The sequence below is a fragment of the Rhyacophila brunnea genome, unplaced genomic scaffold (genome assembly GCF_057557595.1).
Source record: "Rhyacophila brunnea isolate RB1 unplaced genomic scaffold, BYU_Rbru_1.0 scaffold_12, whole genome shotgun sequence".
NCBI classification, from domain to species: Eukaryota; Metazoa; Arthropoda; class Insecta; order Trichoptera; family Rhyacophilidae; genus Rhyacophila; species Rhyacophila brunnea.
In genome coordinates this window covers 26,950,642-26,977,401 of record NW_028232774.1, presented here as the reverse complement: position 1 = coordinate 26,977,401, position 26,760 = coordinate 26,950,642, and the positions used below count along the sequence as shown (strand labels likewise).

At 35.1% G+C, this 26,760-nt stretch overlaps 1 protein-coding gene across 1 annotated transcript in view; it reads left to right on the top strand.

Annotated features, from left to right (window-relative positions):
* Positions 1-26,760, top strand: part of Ndf (Nucleosome-destabilizing factor) — a 154,355-nt gene that overhangs the window by 6,971 nt on the left and 120,624 nt on the right. Inside the window, exons 6-7 of the mRNA XM_085961084.1 lie at positions 4,122-4,301; positions 8,473-8,646. Of these exons, the coding sequence (XP_085817210.1) occupies positions 4,122-4,301; positions 8,473-8,646 (354 nt within the window). The remainder of the gene's footprint in view (positions 1-4,121; positions 4,302-8,472; positions 8,647-26,760) is intronic.

Genomic DNA, 26,760 nt, shown 5'->3' with positions numbered 1-26,760 from the left:
TCCTTAGTCTACCCACCTGTATCTTCAGTGCGGGCGTAGCACTGAAAGTTGTTAAGGAGCTACCCGTTGTCTTGACAGAGGTGTGTAGGAGTCTCTGAGATAGGTTACCATTTCATGAGGCAATGGACAGCTTTCTTTGATATTACCATTGCACACTCTTTGAAGGTAGTACCTCTGACTATAGAAGACGATAGTGTAACCTTCAATCAAATTTCTTCCTTGCTCAGATCTAGGATATCTGTATTGTAGATTTACATTATGCTAGTTGCGTGCAGATACTTTTCAGGGATGTGCATGGTGCGAACATTGTACATATGTCCGTCCTGGAGTCAAGTGCTCTATCAGTTTCTCTATCAGTCCATTTGAGACAGAAGAATCAAAACGGAGAAAGTGTCATGAAGAAAATTACATTGTAAATGATTTTTTACAGTAAATTAACTACACAACCAGTGGCGGCTCGACGACTTTCTAGCTGGTAGTGGGGTTTAGCCATTAATTATTAAATACATATGCATACCTAACGACTTTCTCATAATATGATTTTATTAATGAGGAAATGAGTAATTTTTCAGAATAAATAATATAATTATCCGAGTCGTACTTAATCACATCGTTTTTACCCACTTAGGGGTTATTTGATTCGCTATCCAGTATGCGTATACTAACGCTAATGCATTCACATCCTTTGTAGAACGAGATTTGTACTGTGGCGACGGGATGGGACTGATTGAGCCCGGTCGGAGAAAAATAAACATAGCTTTCTTGATTTGTACGTAGGTGTCACAGTGAAATAGGGCATATTTTAATATCGCGTAATCATCAGGTTATTACATAATTTACATTTATTGGTTTATTTATTTGTGTACTAATAATAATAAATATCTATAAAATAGCGACGGGTTTAGATGGATAAAATAAATTAAATAGTTCATTTAATCATGTAATTATGTAGATATATTATGACAATGATAAAAATATTGGACGTGTATTTTTGACATGATAATTATGTGGGGATGGTCCCTACGAACCCTTAGGGTAGAGCCGCCCCTGTACACAACACATAATCATTCCTTTCAATTAATGTGAAGAATGAATGGAAGTTTATGTCTGCTATGTGGTTTGTACTTTTGCCTTTTCAGTCCCTTGGCTTTTCAATATACTCTTGATAAGGTTCATGCTTGAGCAAGATTGCTCACATACAAAATTATGTCAAATCGAAGACTTTATAGCCGTGTAAACACAGAAAAAATTTACAACCTCATAAAATATTTATTATCATAATTTATTTTACCCTAAATTACTTAATCGGTCATTATGCTAGCAACACTTTTTCTATTACTTCCGATTTAATAGGTGAGTCGAGTGAGTTGCAGTTTTTATGATGTTGTCAACTTGTGTGTGTACAGTCTTCAGAATGTAGAAAAACAAATATATTTTAATAATAACCAGGAAAGCTATTCTGAGTGTTGAAAGTCTCCCTTTTGTAGATTTTTTATAGCAGCCTACTTGTGTTGTGAAATCAAATTGCATTTTTCTTTCTCCAGATGTTAATATTCAGTACTAAGACCTACTAATTTGGAGTTCTGGCCCCAGTGACCCCGTGACTATTCTGTCCTGTTGTATTCTGTATTGAGAAATTTGGGTCGTATAGTACTGAGATAAAATTCATGTCTATGTAAAACACGGCTCTTGTCGGTTTACAGAAAGCCAGCAGCAAATAAATTTTGAAAATAGCCGATATACTGGATTATTTGTTAGGTTAAGTTAGGTTAGGTTTTCATCTTTCATGAATTTTGAATTTTGAATCAATTCATGAATTTTGCCAAAATCAGCTATGAAAATGCCCCATGAACAACGCATAATTGTGTAACGGTGCTATAGAGATGACTGTATAGTATACGGTCATCTCTTTCTGATAGAAAGCTCGCGGCGAACTATGCTATGTGAAATGTAATACGTAGAATTTACATGTAACTGTTTTTTTTTTTTTTTTTAGAATTATTAATAACCATGTCCTTGCTTTTTCGTACAAGGTGGTTGTTAGTAATTTTGAACAATCACAAACACCCAGGCTTTGAGAAAAACACATAAATGTTTTTGTCATGACTGGGATCGAACCCAGGAACTCTCGGGTGGAAGGCGAGCGCCTTACCAACTGCATCACGAGAGCCGCCTTACATGTAACTGTTGTATTCAGGCACTGCTTGTCAATATTCACCAACTTTTGATGTCAGCTAAAGCTAACTTTACATAATATTGTCTCTGTTCTGGCAGAACACACTAACTGGAGAATACTAGTTTTGAATAATTTGACTTTGAAGTTGTTAAAATGTTTGAAATAATGGTCTATCATGTGAGTTTATTAAGTAATCGTAAAAAGGGTGACTTTAAAATAAAGACTGTTTATTTATTAAGAAGGTTTCCAGACGGTAAAGTTTGAAATAAGGAACATTTTGGTACTAACTCAATATGTCATTTTTTAGAATTAGTGTTTTCTGCCAGAACAGTGACGATATATTGATTTGTCTACACACAGTTCGGCAAATATTCAGTCCAACTAATCCATGCCAGTGACTCCCAACCTTTTTTGGTTACGTAAGCTCATGTTCAAATAGCATGTAATCGAATAATATTTGTAACCTGGCGGCGATGTTCTCGTTGTTCATTCAATAGCGACATAATTTGTAACTGAATGTAATACACCCAAATGTATCTTACTTGCCTTGGAAGAATAAAAGTGTCTCCACTCTGTGTAAAAAAGGTTTTGTGGTGTAATTTATTTTTAAATTAGTGCGGAACCCCTGCCATGTCTCGCAGAGCCTGATTGAGAATTACTGCCATATTCACTTCCTGCTTTAACACAAACTCCATTTTCTTACATAATAAATTTTATAGTATTTTTGTAAAATGTCAACATATATACTGATAGCACTAAATTACACTAAACACATTAAAATCACTAGAAATTTTCTTGTGTATGGAAAATTTCGAAGCACGGTTCAAAACATACAAACAAAATGCGCGCGGCTCAAACAAATGACGGTCTTTCAGTGGATTCCGATGTGTTATGTTGACTTACATCCGCTTCCAAAGTTTCTTCTAATTCAACATCCGAATCATCACTTCCATCGTCTTCAGATTCGACTGTTTCGATAAGGTTATCGATTTCACCAAAATCGTCAATTTCATCCATTTTGAATCATAAAATTTGTAAAACTAAACTTGTAAATAAAACATTCCGTATACGTAAATTGAATCCGAAATACAAATAAAAAATAGTCACAACACTTGGTCTTTCATCAATTTCTGTCTTAAAACATCAAAAATCTTTCTTTTCAGTCAACTTCAGTAGGTACAATTTAAAACAAAACTCGTAACTATAACACTTTTTTATACGCAAATTGTATGTGAAATATAAATAAAACACTTGGTCACTCAACAGAAATTAATATAAAAACATTGAAAACAGTTAAACTATAACGCAAATCTGAATAAGAAAATTAGCATTCCGACTTTATTGATTGATAACTCGGCGCCAACTACACGCCGATCGCGTCAGTATTGAATCATACCTAGTAGTAGAAATCCCAGTGTTACAGGGGAACTTTGAGCTAACCCTGATTTGGCCTCTCGGGAAATTCCCTTATTCTCGCGATGTATGCGCCATACAAATGTTTTTTGCTTGCAAGGTCTGATCAGAAATGTAGTTACACGTTTTAAAATTGAATAAATAAACATTTGACTCATACAAGCGCGCAGAACGACACGACGTATATCGTACGTTACGGGCGCCTGAATCGCGGCTGGCCATGACGTATTCGTTACGTTACGGGTTATCAGGTTAACTGCACCGTTACTTTTTTTTTTTTTTAGAATTATTAATAACCGTGTCCTTGCTTTTTCGTACAAGGTGGTTGTTAGTAATTTTGGACAATCACGAACACCCAGCCTTTGAGAAAAACACATAAATATTGTGTCCTCACTGGGAATCAAACCCAGAACTCTCGGGCGGAAGGCCAGTGCCTTACCCACTGCACCACGAGAGCTTGATCGTTAATTAAACATTTCGTGAATATTATAATATTGCACTATGTTAAAATATTTTTTTTATTTTGCTCCAGGAAAAGTCAGCGATAAAGAGAATATCGAGTGGTGCAAAGGTTGTTCCGCGAAAGAAAGCCAAATCAGACTTCCTCTCCTTCACCGACCTTGACGATGTCAAAAATGAATCAATGCTGAACCATTCCTTCAAGAAGTCATCTTCTTCATTGCTCGACAGACCCGCCAACGTTATAAGACCGGTAAGTGTGATCTGATGGTGATGTAAAGATATGGAATATGATACGAACATTCAATGCTTCTTTGAGCGTTTCTATTCTTTCTTTATTTTTGTTATGTTTGCCCTTTGAATAAACTAAATAACCAACACGCTGCGCTTTCAAGATTCTCATCACTTGTCACTTGCCAGTCTTCTTCTTTCCAGGCTATACCAGCACCCTGTATTATTTGAATGGTATTTGAGGATGCGGAATTCCTTAGGCTTGGTAAACATTATTTTTATCCAGTTTAAAGCAATATTTATAAATTATAATTATAGTTATGGTCAACGGCTGGTTGGTCCCGAGTGGACACATTCACACCAGTAGATGTGTCCATAGCAAATGTTGGGAAATGCCAAACTGCCAGCAAGTCCCATCTGTTGGCCTCCCCGCGGCGACCACCGGACAATGCAGTGTAAGCTGTAGCTAATAGCAGGGGGCGAAGGGCGAGTGAGTGCGAAGGCCTCCTTGCTAAGGGAAGAAAAACCCTTACAGAAAAACCCGGTCAAGCCGACCTTCAGGGCCCTCGTGGCTCAGGGGGCGAGAGCACTGGGCTAATCATCTTGCCTCCTTAAATCACAGCAGCCTCGGACTACAACCAGCTCTGTAAACCGACGACACAGCATGGAAATGGACAATGAAACCAGCAGAGTAATCCTCTCTAATAACTTGCGCTACATTATGGACATCCTAGGGCTGAGCGAAGTGCACTGGAAAAGAGCCGAGAGAAAGTTGATTGAGGGTTACTCTGTTGTTTACTCAGGTCAGAAGCAATATCATCACCAGGGAGTGGCAGTATTGATGTCAAAAAGAGCAGCCCGTTGCTTCATGAAATGGGAATCAATCTCGAAAAGACTGATACGTGCCTCCTTCAAGACGCCTGGTAGCTCCTTGACTGTCTTTCAGTGCTACGCCCCCAATGAGGATTCCGACGCGCAGACAAAAGACGCCTTCTATGATTCCCTCCATGTGGCAGTCTCCGCCACCCGTGAAGAGACCGCGTGATTGTAATCGGGGATTACAATGCTAGAGTAGGAGCGGACTCGGTGCTTGGTCTCACGGTGATGGGAGGGCACGGCCTCGGTGACCCCAACGACAACACAAAGACATCCACAAATACACATGGACGTCTTCTGATGGACGCACAGGGATGCAGATTGACTAATTTTTGTACAGCTTGAAACACACCGAAAGGAACTTCCTGACGTGCGCACCTACAGAGACACCGATATCCATAGCAACCACGAGTTCCTCATTGCAAGTATCTGGGTAAAACTCAGTCGCCAGACGAGGCCTCCGAAACGCGAACATATCGACGTAGACAGAATCTGGATCGAGTTCGAAACTGCTGTACGAGGTAGTGTAGATCGTATATATGAGCGGCATGCATCTGAATCCGACCTCATCGAGGCGGATTGGAACCTCATAAAGAGTGCGATTGTGTCATCGGCTCGTACCATCCTTGGTACCAGAAGGAGTGAGCAGCCAAAGTGGATGTCTGATGAAACATGGGATGAAGTTGGAAAGCGAGCCAAGCTGAAAGTCCTGAGAGACGAGGAGACAGACCCCGACCGAATCGAGGACCGCCGGACTGACTACCAAACCCAAGACAGGGTAGTCAAATGATCCGTGCGGCTCGACAAGCGCTAATTCATGAACCGGAAAATTAAAACAGCAGAGGAAGCAGCAAGCAGAAATGACACCAGAAAACTCTTCCGAATCACCCGTGAAGTCCAAGTCTGTGGCAGTCGACCACCGACTCCCGTAGTCGTTTGTGGGTGGCCCCAATGGAGTCATAGAGTCTGACACAGAATACGTCAAGAAGATTTGGAAGAATCATTTCTGCGGAGTGCTGAACCGCCCACCCCCTTTGGCCCCCTTTGACATACCTATAGAAGTCTTACTTTTGTATATCCTCTGAGCGACCGAAATTTCCACGCACGCCGAAATAAAATCGGCTGTGAAAAGGCTCAACAACGAAAAGGCACCAGGGGGAGACAGCATACATCTTGAATTCCTCAAGTACAGTTTGAGCGCAATCCTGCACCTTGTTTCATCTGATTACAAAGGTGTGGGAAGAAGAGTGCTGTGCAAGGGACTGGGTGAATGGTAAAATCATCACACTTCACAAAAAAGTGACCCTCTTAACTGCGACAATTACCGAGGCATTACGCTACTCAGCGTTCCGGGAAAGATTTTGGCAAACATCCTCTTGATGAGAATAAGGGACCCGATAATGCACGTCCTCAGAAAAAACCAGGCTGGGTTTCTACCTGATATACAAGACATCATTTGGTGTATGGAATGCCAGAATGAGCCATGCGGAGAATGCAGATATTCATCGGAGCTATATGGTGCTGGGTTAGTTTGTGAAGAAGCTGTTGAACTGACTGTGACAAGAATGATTAGAGGTATTGGCCCTTAACACTTAAAACTGTCTTGGCAAATATACTATAGACTATAGAGGCACGCAGCTTGGTAAGAAGGTGAACATGCTAGCTGAGATTGTTGTGTCAATATCCAACTGAGCTAAACCCGGAAAATACGTTTTGAAATTAGGTCACCTTCTTTGCAAATTCTTTCGGAAACCCTCAGACATGATGTCGTTTTGATTGCTCAAGATTACTTTTTCGTCAGTTCATTTTTGTTCATACGATGCACATGACATAGTCATTGTAATCTCCTGACCTTTATTGATTGAACTGAGTTTCGTTAAGGAGTCTTACTGATGACTGTACAGCTCTGCTTTGATTTGGATTTAGGCTTGTTCATTTTGCGAAGAGCTGATACCCAAGTTTCCGAGGAGTAGCGAGCACAGGCTTTATGAGTGACTTGTAAAGCATGCTTTTAGTTCCGCTAGCGGCTAGATAGTATGTAAGTGGGGTCTTAGTAAAAATTAATTAGCTATTTATCAGCATCATTACCATCTCCACAATCTAAGACCTCTTCAGCCAAAGTTCGAAAATCTTTTTCCGTGAAATGTCAATCACGGACTATGATGCATCGTGCATCTACAATCTACATCAATACCATCCATTGACTTACTAGTGGAAACGAATAAAAGAGTTTGGCTTCTTAGTCTCTTCATAGAAATTTCATTCTTTTGTAAATACACGTAACCCTTTTCCATCGCAATCCGCAGAGTGCAAATTCATTATACCACAATCAATTTTGAGTTTAATTTTGTTGTACCTACCGCATGCCAGAAATTGTCATAATGAGTGTAATCATGTGCATACGATCAGATTATTTGACAGTTATCGACAAATTTTACATTAAAATTGCAGACAGACCAGCAGGGTAAACTGTGTAGATTCGTTTTTGCTACGCGGAGCAAAATTAATGTAATTTCTTCAGTTTATTGCAAAGTTATAGTACTTTTAATTTATGTATGACATTAATTTAATTTTGTTTGTTTATCAAAAAATCTTTTTTAAATTGTAATTTGTGTTGTTTTTCATTTCCCCCCGTTGATTGAGAAATTTCTAAAACGCATGGCCCCCACATCCTGAAGCGAGCCCCCATCGCCAAGGTTAAGGGCGGTGTAATGTTTTACAGTAGTATTCCCCAAATGGTATTCCACGGAACTCTTGGGTTCCATGTATTAGGGAATTTTGGTTTTTTTTAAATAATTCCACTAATTGTCGACACTCGGCATCATAATATTATGAAGCACATTTGTGATAGTCAAGTAACATGCGAGCTTTCACCATATTGGCATCAGAAAACACTAATAGTAATAAAATTCTACTTGTGAAATAGCCCCGCAGGCAACTTTTTTTATTATTACAGCAAATTTGTGGTGTTTATCTCACTTAACAGGTCGACCCGCTATGCCGCCCCCCCCCCCTAAGCCCGAGCCCCCAGGCTAGAGCCCTGTCAGTCCGTATCCGCTGCGATTAACGGGGGGGGGGGGTTACCTGTACATTCTTACATTGCAATAAGAGAGCATATTGCAAAATCGGATTCATACCTTTACCATATTGTTGTCTTATTCTGTTAACTTGTGTGCAATATTGCCGATAAAAGAATTCTACCTGTTGTAGGTGCATATTGCAAATTCGCTACCATCAGTTCGAATTAGGAGAGAAAATAAAGTTTAAAATATTATATAGCAGTTGAAATAATTAGGGCACATCTGGTTTATTTTCAGGAAACTCCGATACTAGATCTTGAGAACATATCGGAGACGTTGAAAGGCAAAAACATTCTACCGAGTCAGATGCGGTTTGGCTTCCTGGGTCTGGGCATCATGGGCAGTGGCATCGTTAAGAATCTCCTCAACTCCGGGCACAAGGTTGTCGTGTGGAACCGCACCGCCAGCAAGGTAGGAATCATTTCTTTTAACCGTAAATCTCATGTAGCCGTAATCATATTGATGCAGAATTTGTAAATATGTCTTTACCGATTATACAATGTGAACATCCTCTTTGATATCAAATAATGATTTGTGCACGACAGAAGTCTAAAGATACTTTTTCCAGAATTCGGTATGTACGACTGCTGCAACAGGTCTGCAAACATAGCTGTTTTTAAATCTGGAAAATTCTTTTAATGACGACGCTCAGTAGGCTAGAATGAGGTAGCGACACTGTGGGATTGTTTATATATGATATCACACCCTACAGAGGGGATGGGTCTGGTATGTGCTGTCGGAGATAAGGAGTTGAAGAAAATGTCATTATCAAACCAACAAAACTTTAAATTTTAAAAATATTAAAAGATTTTGTGATGAAGTGTATCGATGGAGGGGCGTTCGGTAAAGAACAACCGAAAATTGTGTGACTTCATTTTTGAACATCGACGACAGATACTGTCCATCAAGAAGATTTAGACATAAGCCGGAAGTCGCTGTCATCGACTAAATAGGAAGAGCTTGTTTAGTTCACAGTTTTAACACGTGGATAACTCGTCGCTAACCGGATGGCGCTCTAATCGAAAATGTTTATTTAAAACCTAATGTTAATATTTTATAATTTATTGTGTTTTGTACATTTATCTTGCTTATGATGATGTTAAAATTTATAGGGATAGTTTTAAAAAAATATGAAAACAAGGGTAACTTATGTAGTTAGCGTTAAACTTTACTGACGATTTAATAAGAAATTAGAAAAGATTGACATAACGTTGTTTGACTATCATGTAGCCGTAAATGTAAAATAACGATATCTAAAAATAAAAAAAAAACACTATTTTGTAGATAACGTTGTCTGACTTTAAGCACTCGATTTATTGAACTATCAACAGACATGTTGCCTTCTTGGCGATTCTCCAATTAGCCCGCATACTTCAATCTATGGCATACCGTAGTCCAGTGCCCACTGGCCTTTCTCCACACAGGTGATAATCCAATATGCGAATTCCTCAAGCCTGGTAGTTTTGCTACTGCAATTAAGCTTAACAACCTGTTGTGCTGTTTATTAATAAAGAAACAAATTAAAAAAAAAATAATAAGCAAATAGATACCTGTAGAATTACATCATTACCATATTGTTGTAGATAATATGCCAAAGTTGCTAAGACGTGCTCTACAAGGCCAAGCAAAGATAAACAGATCTCAATAATTAAACGGTAAATGGAAATAACCTACTAAAGACTTTCGAAACGAGCCAATTTAATAACTGAACACAATACTTTCTCTTCCAAGTACCTTCAGATTAGTTGGAGATTTCTATATTATGGCTGCTATGTTAGTATGTAATGTGAACTTGCGGTTGCGGGCAGGGGTAGATTATTATTCAGCATCATTCTCCATCATCCTTAGCCAGTAGGACATGCCGAGAGTCTGGAGGTCCTTTTCTCTTTCACTTTGTTCAGCCACCGGATTTGTGATCTCCCGGGGTGTCGTCGTCCCTCAAGCTTTATGGTACGTTTACATCTGACACTTATACCGTTATACTTATTTTATGTGTCGGACATAAAATTTCATTTACTGTTTACACCTGCATGGATCTGACATAAAATTCTGGTATACTTCTCGTTGAAATAAAGTCTCGACACTTTATTCAATGGCAACATTGGAATAAATATATGCGGTGTTTACATATGATATTGTAATTTATTCGGACACTTATTTTGTATACTTCTCAAAAACGTTATGTCAGTTGTCAATATGGGAATGTTAAAAAAGAAAGCAGCGAGTGTTATTATTTTAAGTCTTTTGGCAACAAAAAGGAGGAAAAAATGGTCTTGATGGGTGCGGGAATGGATTCAGCGACGAGAAGAACTAGGTGCCTTCCGTTTAATGTCAGAGTTTAAAATCGAAGATCCAACTCAATTTGTGAACTTTAGTTTGCAAGATTGGACCTTTTGCCAAAAAACAAGACACACAATTCAGAAATGCGTAGAAGAACGATTAACAGTAACATTGCGATATCTAGCACTTGATCGTCATTGCATATTCAATATAATATTATCGTACCTAATACGAGTGCAGGTGTGGGCCAAAATGAATTAGGTAATACCATTTGAAGCGCATTTTCTCTTCACAGAGTGCATCAGAATTAATCGTATGTGCCGAGAACAAGCGATATTTTATTTTCGAACAAAATCCATAGAACACGGCACATCCGATTTATTTCTCATTGTCTATGATTTTTGACAGATCGCTACACAGTACATTTATTAACGTAAACGTTGGGCATACATTCATGGTGTACCTATGATTATTGATTGTCCGTTGTTTTAGAAATATACATATGCAATTCACTAGGTACCTGTCAAACTACGAATATTGTGTCAGGTACTTGACATAAAAGTAGACGGTGGTCCAACTTCGGTGATATATCGCTCCAAGTTCGAACTTGTCGAATACGCGGTGTTTACATTTGCGTATATAAGTAGATTGAATAAGTGGTAGGTGAGAGTCGACACACGCAAAATAAGTGGCAGATACAAATATACTTACTGTTTACACTTAAGTGAATATGGTGTCATACATAAATATGACGATATTAGTGTCAAATGTAAACGTACCATTAGACGTTAGGCGCGACAGGAGGTGTATCATTCATTTTTATATGAGCCGTCCAGTGGTCATTGCAATTTTATAAACTTTATGATATCCGGCTCATCACAGATACTGTATAGTTTGTTTGTGACAGCAATTTCTGATAATTTTCCTAAATATGCTGCTATCAAACATCATTAGTTTCTGACTGTTATTAAAGACATCGTCAACTTCACAATGGTTTTGTATACCTGTATCTTTGTTTTTCTACATAGTAATTTGCAGGGGTAATGGAGAGGAGATTTGTAGTATCTGAAGGGAGGGGTATTTTTATTTCCTCATGTTTGTGATGACATGTTGACCAGAATGTCGACATTACTCTGTAGATTACAGCCCTAATAGCCAGTATGATGAAATTTATACACTTATACATTATTAGCTTCTGTTTTCTTACTGTGATACATTGCTTGCAATTTAGTATTTTTTTATTGCAACCTGCAATTTGCTAAGTTAAAACATGAAGTGTTTAACAATGGGATATTTCTTTCTCTTGTGTTACTTATGGGAAAGAAGAAGATAGACGACAACAGTATGTTTTATGTTTCTGCAATAAATACCAGCGCAAGATATGTGGATGTATGTCGCAGCTTTATATGCTTTCATTGTACATGCGTCAATCATCACAGGCCTTAGTCAGCGTCCACAATAATACCCTTGCAACATTGAAACGTGCAGTAATTGAACTCTTGTCACTGTAGACCAGTGGTTTCCAAACTTTATTTTACTACGCCTCCCTTTAAAAGATATCTAATCTTGGCGTCTCCCCCCCTTTATTTCATTAAATAATACAGACACCCTTTTAAATGGCCAAAAATGTACTAAACACAACAAAGAAAAAAAACTTAATTAAGTATAAAAATAAACAAGATTTTACTAAGTACTTTTATTATATTTATGTTTAAATTAATTTATTTTTCATGCGATGGATGTGCTTGTTTCTTAGCACAAAGTGCTCTTTTTCTAATAAACGGGGTCGATTTTTGGATTTCATTGCAGCTAATGCAGAAAATCCCGTTTCGCATAAAAATATGATGTTACGAATGGTATAGCAGTACCTACTTTACTTAAAATAATATATTATTTATTCACTTCGATTCAATCAAAATTGAACTAGGGTTTTTGTTTCAATGAATTATCGCATAATAATTCTATCAATTTTTTCCTTTTTAATAGTCATTCCAAATTCATCATCATTCATTGACAAATGGATTCTATCACGGGCCCCACATCCTGAAGCGGGCTCCCAGGCCAAAATCTTTGGCGGGCCCACCTACCTATCGCTGAGGTTAAGGGCAGTGTGCTGCTCTAAAGTAGTGTTTCCTAAATAATACACGGGAGTTATCATTTAAGTACCTATAGCAATCATCACAATAGGTATCACATCAAATTGCAATGCACAACTACATATTTAAAATATTTAATAGTCCAAAGTAGTAGAAACAAAGTAGCGCCTTTTTAAACTATTGGATTAAATTTGTGATGTCTGTTATGCCTGGGCCCCAGGCTCTTTATAAACTATGCATTTGCAAACTGCAAACCTGTGGCTACATTTGTGTTAAACTTTTCGCGCCTCCCTTTGCAACACTCCGCGCCGCTATCGTGAATGAACCTTTCATTGTCAGCCCCTAGCTCAGTGGTGTTATTGTACAGTAATACCCCGAAGTTACGCGACAGGTGGGTCTGACGAAAATCACTTGAGTTGAATTCGCAGTCGGGGTACAACTTTGCATATAAATACATATAAATTTTGTTTAATTGGACCAAGGACTAACAAAAACACTAGTTTAGAAGAAAAATATTTAATAAAATTGCAGTTCATTGTGCATATTATTCTTTTTTTGATCATGCCCGATTCTAATAGGATCATATGGGCCTCCACAGTGTGGAGGTTTGTATTAACATATTTTTGTTTTAACGAGAAACGGATGTTAGCCACTTACTCATCCTATTAGGTCCATACTCTTGACTCCAACCACAAATTGAAAAAATAGTATATGTATTTGCCAGACCCAGTATTCGAACTTGGGACCCATGAAATTATGAGCCAACTTGTAAGCCACTCAGCCATCGTGGTAAGTTATACATATTAATATGTACAGAATATTAAAAAATGAGTTAGCAAGCTAATAATTTTTTTATTCCTTGCTTTGTAGCTATAACGCGTTCTTCGTTGGAGTCAATGTATTCTAAAAATTTTAAGCCCTTTTCAATTGAGCCGAGACCTTCTTTCAAGCTTGCAATTGAAGATCTTGGCATAAAAACATCAAATGTCCACTTTTTTCCATTTTCATTTTATTGCATTTCTATATTCCCTGTGTATGATTACATACAACTGTGCAAAGATATATTTTAAAAAAAAAACATAAGTCCCTCAAATCTGCTCTCAAAAATATGCCACTTTTCTAAAAACCGCAATAGTCCAGGCAATTTTGTGTGAAAACAGCAAAGGTCCAGTAGTTCTACACTTTTATCACCAGGCGGCGTTAGTAATGTTAGTATACATTCCATACAATTTAGTTAGTGTCTGAGCTGTCAAATTATCCTTGATTCGTTTAATTATTGCTTTTTATAACATTTTATTATGATTGTTTTTATATTTTATCATGGATATTACTAGCATAGATATCTGAAACGTCTCGAAAGAGAAAAATTAACAAAACCATGCAACGTTTTTACCAAATAACGGTGACTTTCATTATTGTTCAGTTGCATGTAATAAGGAAAATTCTGGGCCCTTCATTATAAAATCTAAAGAGACCGGAGAAAAAGATTTTTTTAATATGAAATATAGGCTAAAACTTTGGCATTTTTTGGTAAAAATTTGTAGGCTAGTTATAATGTACAAAATAGACCAGGCTAGTAAGGGAGAAGTGCTTTGCGAACATTTCAGTTTCTCTCTAGGATGTGGGATAGATTCAATGTACCTAGTGAATAAAAATCAAATGCAAGTCACGATTGCATTTAAAACAACATATGGTGGATTAGTTCCGTTGAAAGGAGCTAAACAAAAAAATATTTTAAAATTAGCTAAATATTTACAAAACCCAATAAATGTATCGTTTAATTTGCTGATAGTGAAGGTGTCAGACGAAGCTAATCGGTTTTCTTTTTTCGTGTTAACTATCAATAAATTCATGGTGGAAATCCATTGTGTTAATGATTTAATTTAATAAAACACATTTTTTTAGTACTTATTCCACTTTTAATAAATAAATCTGGATAGGTTTCATCCGCCTTAGAGGGACATTTTCAACTGTTGACAACAGTTGGCAGAAAAACAGAGGCGGACGAAACCGGTCCAGATTTATTTATTAAAAGTGGAATAAGTAGATACTAAAAAATGTGTTTTATTAAATTAAATCAATAATAATACTATGAAGCTTATCAGTATTAACCCGCACATGATTAAAACATTTTTTCAAATATTTAATTCTTGATTTTTTAGAAACATTGAAGTCGTTTGTTAATAGGTAAATAATATGTCAAAACCTTATTAAAAGTTGTATTATGATTAAAAAATAACAGAAATATATATTCTTTATTTTATTTAATAAAATTATAGTTTTAGTCATACTATTTACATTTCGATCTTTTCAATTTTGCAATAAAAACAACAAATGTCCAAAAATTGTGTAAAAACAGCAAATGTCACACTCATTCTTTTTTAAATATCTATTTAACCAAAATAAATTTAATATTTTTTTTACATTCATATAGTGCATATACGGTTTTCTATAATTTCTCATTGTCAAATTAATATAATTTTTCTTGACAACCAAGATATTATGTTTTTACCCTCTCCTGAAAAAAAAGTGTTTTGTGACATTTGCTGTTTTTATGCCAAGATCTTCAATTGTGATGTGCTTTTCTGGCGGAACTGGGTCTGAAGTATCGGATAAAGAACCACATAACTCGTGAGTTTGCATAAGTCAGGGTATTAATTACTGTATATTGGGATTGAGGCAGTAGAAAGTCTGGGACTTTAATCCGAGCCCGAGAAATTTCATATTTATCATGACCTGTCTCTAAATAGTCGGATAAATTAGGAATATTCAGCTTTAGGACTTGCTATCATAACAGTTAACAATCTTCTCGCACATATCTAAATCTTCTTCTTTGGCCGTATCCGCCCCTTAATTGGGGCATATGGACAGCACGCGGCGCTTCCAAGAATCCCTGTCGCTCGCCAGTCTTCTTGCTTCGTTCCAGGTCAAACCAGCATCCCGTAGCTCCGCCGTATACACTCTGTAGATAGTATTTAGCGGCCTTCCAGGACGCTGGAATCCGAACAGGCAAGCCAGGTTGAGGTTCTCTTCTGGCATCCGCATCACGTGGCCGAGCCAGGTCCAACGTCGCCTCTTCACTTTCAGCGTGATGAGAGGCTGCTTGGACCGTTCTCTTATCTCCTCGTTGCTCCTAAAGTCATACCCCACCGTACACCCAGTATTCGTCGCAAACATCTGTTTTCGAAGCTCAGTATACGGTTGCTCTGAGCCTTCGTAAGGTGCCATGATTCGCTACCGTAAAGCAGCACCGTCAGAATGCAAGCGTCGAATAGGCGGTATTTGGTTTTGACCGAGTACAATCGTGAGTCCCAGACATTCCGCATCGAGTTGAATGTTGCTCCAGCCATTCCCATTTGGATAGCGAGCTCTTTCTGCAAAATGCCATCTCCCGTGATGTGTACCCCCAGGTACTTGAAGCTGTCGACGCTCTTGATGTTTCGCTAATCAGAGGGAAATCTGGATCAGGACAGGCGCTATTACACAAGACGTTGGTTTTCTTCGCGTTGATTTTCAAACCAACGCGAGAGGAGTTGTTATGCAACCTGTTGATTGTCTCTTGAATGCCCTCGATTGAGTTGTCAAATAGGACAGCGTCATCGGCATATTCCAGGTCGCATAGCTTCACCGTGGGGGTAACAGGTATGCCTCGGTAGGGTGGTATTGACTTCCGTAGTATGAAGTCAAAGAGAATGATGAAAAGAAACGGTGCAAGGACACAACCCTGTCTGACTCCGGTCGTGACCCTGAACCAATCCGTGACAGTGTCTCCAATTCTGACACAGCATTCGCTATTCTCGTACAGGCTTTTGATTATGGCAATGATCTTGGGAGGGATCCCGTATGTTCCCAGTATCATCCGGAGGGAGGGGCGGTGCGGACTGTCGAAAGCCTTCTCATAATCCACAAAGTAGCAAGTCATCGGACTGTTCAGTTCATGGTTCTGCTGGAGAAGACATCGAAGTTGTGGATTTGGTCTGCACACGCTCGATCAGGTAGAAACCTGGCTTGGTTTTTCCTGAGGACATGCATTATTGGGTCCCTTATTCTCATCAAGAAGATGTTTACCAAAATCTTTCCCGGAACACTGAGTAGCGTAATGCCTTGGTAATTGTCGCAGCTTAGAGGGTCACCTTTTTTATGAAGTGTGATGATTTCACCGTTCACCCAGTCCCTTGGTCATATCTAAATCAGTGGTTCCAAAACTAATTCCGCGAGACGTATCAATGGTTCTACAAGAACTTGCAAAAAACGTGCAATTTGAAATCTTTTTAGTAATACGAGTAAAAATGAAAGTTTTCAAAATTAAGCTTCATTATAAATTGCCTCACAGATACTGTTGAAGTATCTAACAAGGGGTTTAATAAATTAGTACAAGAATTTCTGCGACGACATGGATTAAAGGAGTAAAATTTGAGGAATTGAGTTGTTATAAACATAAACAAATCACTTTAACGTTAAGTTCGATAGTTTTGCCAGAACAGGAGCGGCGTCGTGCGAGAAAAAGTGATGCAAAAGATTTGCTGTAAGTTCAATCCAGAACTGTAACTGTAACAATCATCACATTCGCCCTCCGTCATTTCTGTGCACTGGAGGATATCACATTTATTGTTCCACTATAGTAATGAGTATCACCACTTACTATGTACTGTTTTTGTTTGTATCTATCAATTTACACACTAACGCTACATCTGCAACGAAGTATTGAACTATTCCTATACATACAATGTATTGTTAAGTTTGTTTTATTGGACTTAGTTTGGTTGTATGTGAATTCTAAGAAATAAGTATTTTTTAATGTTAATTATTGAATTATAGAACTTTCAAGATTGAATCCGTGGAAATGACAAATTATCACCTCCTATAGTCTATCAGAATTATTTCTTACACATACAAGTGTTTTTTCGTTGATTCCGCAAGGCAATGAATTTTTGTAAAATTTGAGATGAAATATAATAAGCGGTGGAATTTTGGTTAAATGTCACTGTTTACTGCTTTACACACCTCTTGTGATTTATCCCTCTGCGCATCTATTCTAAACACAAGATTGCTATCAGCGGTATCGAGGGTTGTTTATCTTAATTTTATATCGAGGTACAGGAGGACCTCGACTTTCACACATAATTGGTTCCTGAAAAGGTGTGCGAATGTTGAATGTTCGAAAGTAGAGGGAAGTAAAAAAAAATTAAATTGTGTGTATTTTGAAATATTTATTTATCAAGTAAATATAAGATGTTTAAGTGGGGTTTGCGGGTGTTTCCCTTAAAAAATTATCAAGAGTTAACTGTTTGCCACTCTTCTCTTTCTTATTTTAAATAAAATATTTTAAATCGTAAATCATTAACTTTACAATATTGCTTAACTGCTGGCACGAAATGTAAAGTGAACCAATCTTTTAATATTAACGCAGTAAACCCAGGCTTTTTTATTTGAGTACTGGAAGCAATTCTTTATCCTTCCCTTCCAATGCTCTGGGATTTTCTGGTTGATAAATTAACATTGGCATCAATTTTAAATCACCAGCCGCCAAGTTTCCACCAAGAAGCAATGTCAATCGGTTTTTAGATGGTTTATGCCCAGGGGCAACTGATTCTTCCTTAGATAAGAATGTATGACTAGGCATTTTTTTTTTCAAAATAAACCTGTGTCATCTACATTAAATATTTGGCTAGAGGAATATTCTCCATCTTCAATAATTTTGGATAATGAGGAAATAAATTCTTTTGCAGCATCTTTATCCGCATCAGCCGATTCTCCAGTGAATTTAATATAAACCAGGGGTGGGCAAACTTTTTGGATGGAGGGCCAAATTCAAGAATTCGAAATGAGCGGCGGGCCGCAAGTAAAATACCATTTTTAGATATACACTATTATCACGAAAAATAAACATTACAAAAAAATTAATGAGAAGAATGAAACATTTTTTTAAATTCAGGTGTTAATTTTGTAGTTGATATTCTCAAAACTGCTTGTAAATGGGCATCGGAGATATTTGATCGTAAATTTTTTTTATTGAGGTTCATGATCGAAAATGTTTGTTCACATAGGTTGATTTTTCGATTTCGATTCGTAGATTTTTCTTGCATAATCTTTAAGTTAGTCGAATTTGTCTGAATTAAGGGCATTGTAAAATTTGGAGATTTCTTCACGACGATGCAATTCTCTTAAACCAGTTTCACACTGCAGATCAATAATCTCAAGTTGTAGCTATGTTGGTACACTATCAATATCTTTGAAAATGGATCGCGTACTATTGCTAAACTTGTCTCAATTTTTCGGAAGTCACCAAATCTTTGTGAAAAATCGTCATTCAGAGCTTTAATAATTTTACCATATTCTTCAAATTTATATTCTGGTATATTCAGCAACTTCAAAGTTGGAAAGTGGTCCACGTTCTTATTCGATATTTGTTGAAGGAATAACTTGAGTTTTAATTGAAATTCATTCCAACTTTTTACCATATCATGGGCATATATTTTTTCCTTGCAACGCGGAGTTAAAGGTATTTAAATGTGTCACGATGTTCAACGTAAAAAATAGTGGATACATAGTGTGAGACGCGACGCAAGGAAGACGTACTGAGATAATACATGTGCGAAACAACAAATTCTTCAAATTTTAATCTATTGTCAATATTTTTTAAAAAAATATATAAAAAGGTTATTCGTAATCAGAAGTACAATTAATGATGCACAACACAACAAGCCTGCATGTGCTCCTGCGCAAGACTAAACCTATCCTAGCTAGCTCACAAGCAAAGTGACGGGTGCGAGCAGGATGCAAGTGATGCAAGAAATGCACTTGCTTGTGAGTGAGCGAGAGGGGTATATGTTTACCCCATAGCGCGATGTTTTAAAAAAATGTTTTTTTTTAAATGTGCGAAAGTCGAACGTTCGAAAGTCGAGGTCCGCCTGTATTATAATTATTGTTACAATAAGTTACCCGTCTAAACAGTCAAAACTGTCTATCTCGCTTTAAAAGTTAGCACAGCCAAGAGAGGTGCTGTTAAAACATAGCATTTGCTATAATAGTAATTGCTATAATAATTATAGCAATTACTACTAACTTATTTTAAAAATTATAATACTTCAATACAAAAATATGAAAGCTACCCTTGATAGCCGCCAATAGCAGTCTCGTGTATAGAATAGATGCGCTACACCATAATATGTGTCTATCAGGTGGGGTTCCCTGAGGTTTTACAATATAAAATACATGGAAGGATTTCGCCGAACAAAAAAACCTTTTTATATAGATGAAGCAAGCCTAAATGTATGAAATTGAAGCAAAAAAAGACCAGTAGTCCACTAATTAAGTTAGCTATTGCAGTTCATTTACAGAGAACTTCACACTACTGCTATGATATTTATTTGCCAATCTGCAGGGCCTATAAAAAGAAATCCGTCACAATGAGTAGATAAGCAGACAATATGTTAAATTTGCACTCGAGTAAGTAATCCCATTGAGCATAAATAGTGACCGCCATTGAGTATGTAAGAAAATTGGAATGGCTACCGAGCGATCTTAATTTTTGTGGACTTTACCAACTCAACCATGCTTCATGCGCTTGCGAAATAATTTCAAATGCCATAACATATAAGACTCCTATTTATAGTACAAATTCTTTGCGTTCAACGTACATATAACTGCATATGAGGAAAACAAATCCATGATAAATAATTGGTTCTCGAGTAAAACAATAATGTTTCAAAATATCCATTTTATTTATTATTTCTTTTAAAATTTAAATGACTACACAGAAGTTTTTTTTTCATAAATTCTGTAAAAGATAAATGTACTATAATAATTTAATTTAAAATATACTTAATCTATCCTATATTATAAAATAGATAGTTCAAGGAATAGCATGGTACTTAAATTTATTAAAAATACTGTCATTGCCCGTAGCGTACCTAAACTACTATGTTTTGGGTAGGTAGGGTTTAATTGAATTTTAAAAACTAACTGACACTATCTACACATTGTAGTCAATGAAAAAAGATACGTTTGACTGACAAAGTTTAGTGTGCACTATTTATGTCACATCGTAACAGTTCAATTCCACTCTTCATCACTGCATAATATAGACAAAAACCAGTCAGGACTTCAAGGGGACCTCTAAACTTTCACATTTCAAAAACCACCACTGCTTAGGGCGCTCAGGCTAATATTTGTATTTTATTATAGATAATATTTACTTTACTATAAACTTTTCCATAATTTTAGCGACCCTGTCTTTGTGTTACGACATCTTCAGGCTGTATATACCAAACAAATGGCATGGATGCATATAGGTTGAATAATATGCCAGAAGTCTGAAAGCACAAGAGTCTTACAAAATAGAATTTAAAATCAGCTTCCATTGAGTGCCCTCAGTCTACATATAGTATTAATTTTCACATATAAATTGTATTTTTTTGGATATTATACTTAATTTAAAGTCGTGTTAATAATATATTGTTAAAAGTCAATGCGCATAGATAATATTATAATGTCATATCGTGTACAAAATGGAATAAAGTGGAACCCGATTTTACCTGCCCCGGAATTCATATCTTTCCATTTTAATTGCGTTCTTAACTTTTATTTTACTAGGGTATATATTTATATAATATTTTATTTTTAATCTCTAATATAATATAATGTATAAATCTTTATCTGTCTTCAAAATAAAGTAGTGCTGCAGGAGGAATTATTTTCGTCAAGGCCAAATTTAATTTATTTATGTAATGCCACAGAAAAAGATGTTTAGGATTCTCTAGTATTCTGCCTCCCCCCCTCCCAACACAGCTGTGATATTTCTACAGTTATCGAATTTACTGTTTAATACATCAGATAAATAATATTTATCTTTGCTTCTGTGCAAAATAGAAACTACGGCGTGGCGTTCCTTCAATCATTATGTTTTCTATGGAAATTCCTAAGTAAAATAAAAATTTACTTTTGCTGTAAATTGGCATTTGATGGTTAATACAACTACTTATAGTTTTGGCCTTAGAAAACCATAGACCAGCAAGTACACAAAGTTATCAATATCATGACTATGTTTTCCATTCCCTGAAGCCAGCATTAAAATTCTCTACATTCTGCTCACCAAATTGTGCGTAGTCACCGAACCATTTGAAATAAAAACAAGAGACCAAAGGTTACTGAATATCTACTATCAGCTTAGGTTAGTCATGAAGACCAAACCCTTGTCATTTAGTAGATCAACAAAATGCAATGCTTTAGTGTTATATTATCTTTACCCGACAACAGTGTCACTGGTTTTTTTTTTTTTTGAACAAAATGAGTTCAAAAATCTCCATTATGAGAAAATGTACACATTATCATTCTTGCTCTTGTGATTGGTGTATGCCTTCTCCAATATTTTTACACCGGGACTGCGTGTATGATTTATCCATTTGACCTCTTCTGGGTACAGTTTTTGTGTAAGTGACACAATGCTGCAACCAAGGAACGGAAATAAGGGAAGTGGGTTCCCTACCGGGTGGGGCTGTATGAAGGTACAATTCTCAAGTGTGGAGAAATATAGAATAAACTTAAACACGTGTTGAACAAACTGTTATTTTTAATATTACGTCTGTATCATAATATATGCATTAAAGTTTGTCATGTAAACGAAATGCGCATTCAATATTGGTCATATTTGACGACACTCAGCGGGCTTTGTACTTGTTGTGATTTATAGCTTGACTGTCATCAACTAGTAAACCAAAACTGCCTTTAAAGTCTTGATCTGTGGTGACTGGCTTTCGTATTTCCGTTCTAATAATCTGTTCAGTGGCTGCAACAAAAATGTCGCCTCCGTATATATCAATAATTTTATTTATTGTCTACAATGATTTTCACGCAAATCAAAAAAAAATAACCAGCAAATAATTTTCTGGAGTCTCACAACAAACTTAAAATACCATTTATTTTGAGTTTATCTCAATGCCCAATTTGGTAACTGGCATCAAACATGAAAAACACGCCACTATGTTTTTGACAATACACCATCACAAAGTACTCTATCTTTTCTTTCCCCATGTGAGTTATTGCAACTTTATGCTGTGTGATAAAATATCTGCTAAAGATAATTTAAAACTAGTGGGGGTAGTGAGGTAGTACAGGTATATTGACTAACATTTTATCCAAATCGGTTTAGTTATGTCTCACCTTGGTTGGACTTGGACATGTGGTTCTAATTAATCTTTTTTTAAATCATAATTTTGGATTGAAGGAACACACGTGACATGAAAAAATTTAAAAATTACAAATGCATTCAGTTATTTGGTCGTATTTATTTTTAACATTATTATTATGTATTTTCATTGTTTATGTTTTTTTTTTACAAAATATTGTAACATCATTGTATAACACTTACAACAATCAGTTATGACATCTCTCAAGAATGATTTTAGTAAAAATTTATACCACAAAATATACCCTCACAGATAGTTAATACAGCTAAGATGATATCTATTGACCCTTACAGTCCCAAGCTAGTGTTGGTTAATATTGATTCCTAAAGACAAAATTCTATACTATCCTCTCTGTCAAGGTTAAATAGTATTTATTTTTAGATAATTTTAAAACCATTTAGAGCTTAAGCATTTTTTTTTAGTATTGACATCGAGATTCTCACATTGACTGAATATTATTAAATTCAAAGATAGTTTCAATTTTAGAACATTTATGTCAAAAGAACCTAACTCTGTCAATAAAATAATGAACAATTAAAAAGATAATAATTCTTTTCAAACATCGCTTCTACATATAATATTATAATTTAAATACTTTATATTTTGATAAAGTGCTCAAAGAATCAAAATACGCTATATCCGATTAGTTAAAATAAATATACAAGATCATGAAGGTTGTAATGAAGTATTTAAAAAAAAAAAGAAAAAGCACAAATCTTACTGTAGGTGCTTTTGATTTTAATCTTATCTCTATTTTGGAATTGACCACATTTGATTTCTTACTACATACATACAGAATAATAACCAAAAGATTAATAAACCAAATAGAAACATAATCAATGGCCTTAGTAGGTCAACTAATAAACAACATAATATTCAAACTGAAAATAATTTGCAATAAACCGGTTTCGCCATAATGGAATAGAAAGTGTTCAAGAATGAATTCAGTAATTATGCGAATCATTTATTTTTATATAATAACTACCTAATATGAATTTGAAATGTTACTGTTTAATATTCTGAAAAGGTATGGATATTTTGTAATATATATTTTAACCCCTTCAGCCCACAATTGATATCGATAATTAAATTGCAGTAAACGCAGACAGTGCTCAGGTAATTAGCAAAAATGTTGTCTTACATAAGATTTGACAAGCCATAATGAATAAGTACTCAAAAATGAGATCAGTAAATACATAATATATTATATAAGACACTGCAAACAAACTTTTTGTGTTGACAAAAGTTCTTTCATAGAGTAACATTATTATGAAGATATAATTTTTTTACAGATCTCACTAGAATGATTTGCATGAATGATACATTGAAACAGTACTCCTGTCTACATTGCTCATATTATTTATTATTACTTATAATGATTGATAAATATAATGCCTAAATAATTTTATTAATTAGTAATAATTATATAAAATAGACCCCTGTGAAGCAGAATATTATTACAATTTTTAAATTATTTTTTTTATTAAATTAACTTTGCAGACTGAAAGGGATTATGTGCATATTTTTTTCTTTATTAGAAAAAATAATCGCATTTTTTTGTTAAAAGTAACAAATGCGAATGACTTTACTTTGATAGATTTCCTCTTATAAACGACCTATCACAGATAGAAATAATTTGCAAATTTAATACTCTACTCCTATACATTAGGCTTATTCAATATAAATTATGATCTTTTTCACATGACCCTTTTTTACAGTAATGGACTGTGCTTCAGGAAAAAAATAACAACCCACAAAACTGAATTTTACAATAGGCACAAAAACATTTGAATTCAATATTTTTTATTTCTTGGGCAATAGTAGGTATTTATTGGCAGATTCATACTATATTTTTATAAATTGCAAAACAAATAATTAATTTTTTTTATTTGAAAAATCTTTATATTTCGTGATAACGTTGACAAAAATGTGAAGGGTTGAACTTTTTTCCTTTAACAGTCATAAAAGTTTTATTATTGAATTTAAAATCACTTGATTAATTTATAAAATTCATTGTTATGACTATATTCTATAGAGTAAAGAATCTAGGTTGATATCAACTAACACCTATACTCGCCGAGTTAATAATCAAAGCAACATAATAAATAGACTGACTGGTCTTTAGCAGTTTTTGTAAAAGGTTTTAACCAACTGGATTTTCTCAACTTTAGATGAGGTATTAATTTACTCTCCATGCTAAGACTCGATTATTAAACTTCTTTACTCTACAGTAGACACACTTACATTTGACAATGTCATAATCATCGACATACGTTATTTCTTAATATTACTTCACAGGATCGTATGATAAAATGCACTAGTTTCCCCTTATCCAATTTGACAAATTTTGAAATGTTTTTTTTTTAAGATCTCTTCAAATTGTTCAAGTTATGCAATTTTTAGTTATGTAGCAAGTATGTTTCTTTCTGAGGATTGATTTATGGTGGCGCAATGAATTATGTGACGACGGCAGTTGAGACATATTCCCAAAATAGTGTTCAAAGCAATGTCATGTCTCTTAGTAAATATTATGTATAAACATACTCTTTGAGCAAATTTCTTAACATGTATGTGAACATTTTATATTCATGTTTACTAATTTAATGCACTAAAAACGTTTTGATGTTTTGTATTACAAATGAGAATACCAATACTGTACTAACTATTCAAATGGTGGTCCATGGAGAGCAATTCAATAAGCATTTTTTTTTTATAAAACACTTCATTAAAATATTTTTTTCAAAATAACATCTCACAATTGGCTTATGTAAAAATGACTTGCATTTGATGAACCGCAAGTACATGGGTAGTATTTATAAAAATCATCAATCCACCATTTGTTTAGTAGTAACTACCGATGTGTTGGACGTGGAGTTATCCGAGTTTGTCTTTGAATCGGTGTGGAGACATCCGTGTTTGAAATTATATCCAATTTTAATTTGATATGTATCAAATTGCAGAAATTTGGTGAAAACAATGCTTTAGTAACCAGTGCATTTTATTTTGGTACCATGTGTGAATCCATCATAATAATTAACCCAGGTAAATCTCCATAATTTAACTAATTTCAAAGCAAAGACACCTTAGTTTTGGTTGTTGAAAATATTTTATTTCTCAATGGATACCTAAAATGATGTTATAATTTAAATTTCTCAACTAATTAATTATTATCAAGCGATGAAATGGTTTCATAAGTAAGTATTACATGTTATTGTTGTTTTTAAATGACAAAACGCAAGTGAAACTTTCCTAGGCAGACAGTTTAACCTATTATGTAATTTAATTATAATGAGGTTTTACATTGAAATAAAATTATTAATTGATTATTTTAATTCACAATAATTTTTGCAGGAACTCAAACAATCACTTCATTATAATTTATTTTAATATTTGTAAATTCCAGCACTATTTTTTTTTTCACTATTTGAGATTAGCAAATAAAACAAAACTTATTCCAGAAAAAGTCATGTTTTTAGTTTCACATAATTAATTAATTACTTAATATGGGTTCTGTTCTGTCACCACACATTTTTCGTATACACAAACTTATTTAACACCTTTTTTGATTGTTCTAAGATTTCACGGCAAGACCACTTCTGTTATTTAACCTTAAAAACTAATCTAAACTCACTTTCACTTTTCATTTTTCTCTGAATGTTTTTTCTAAACCTACAATAATTAATACATGAAAACGCAGACTATGAAACGTAAGTAAAAAAAATTATATCTACGATTCCTTTTTAATTATATTTGCATTATTATTGGCTGCCGCTCTTCTTTGAAGGGGGTCGGTCGCTGACTTTAATTTCAACTTCTCTGACCTTAAAGAAGTAGGTAGTAAATTTTTCTATACAATATTCCTTACAAAAAAATCGTTTGCTGTTTTAAATAGAAATAAATGTATTTTAGTTATATTATATATATTTAAAAATAATTGACAATATTAAATTTAAATCTTTTAT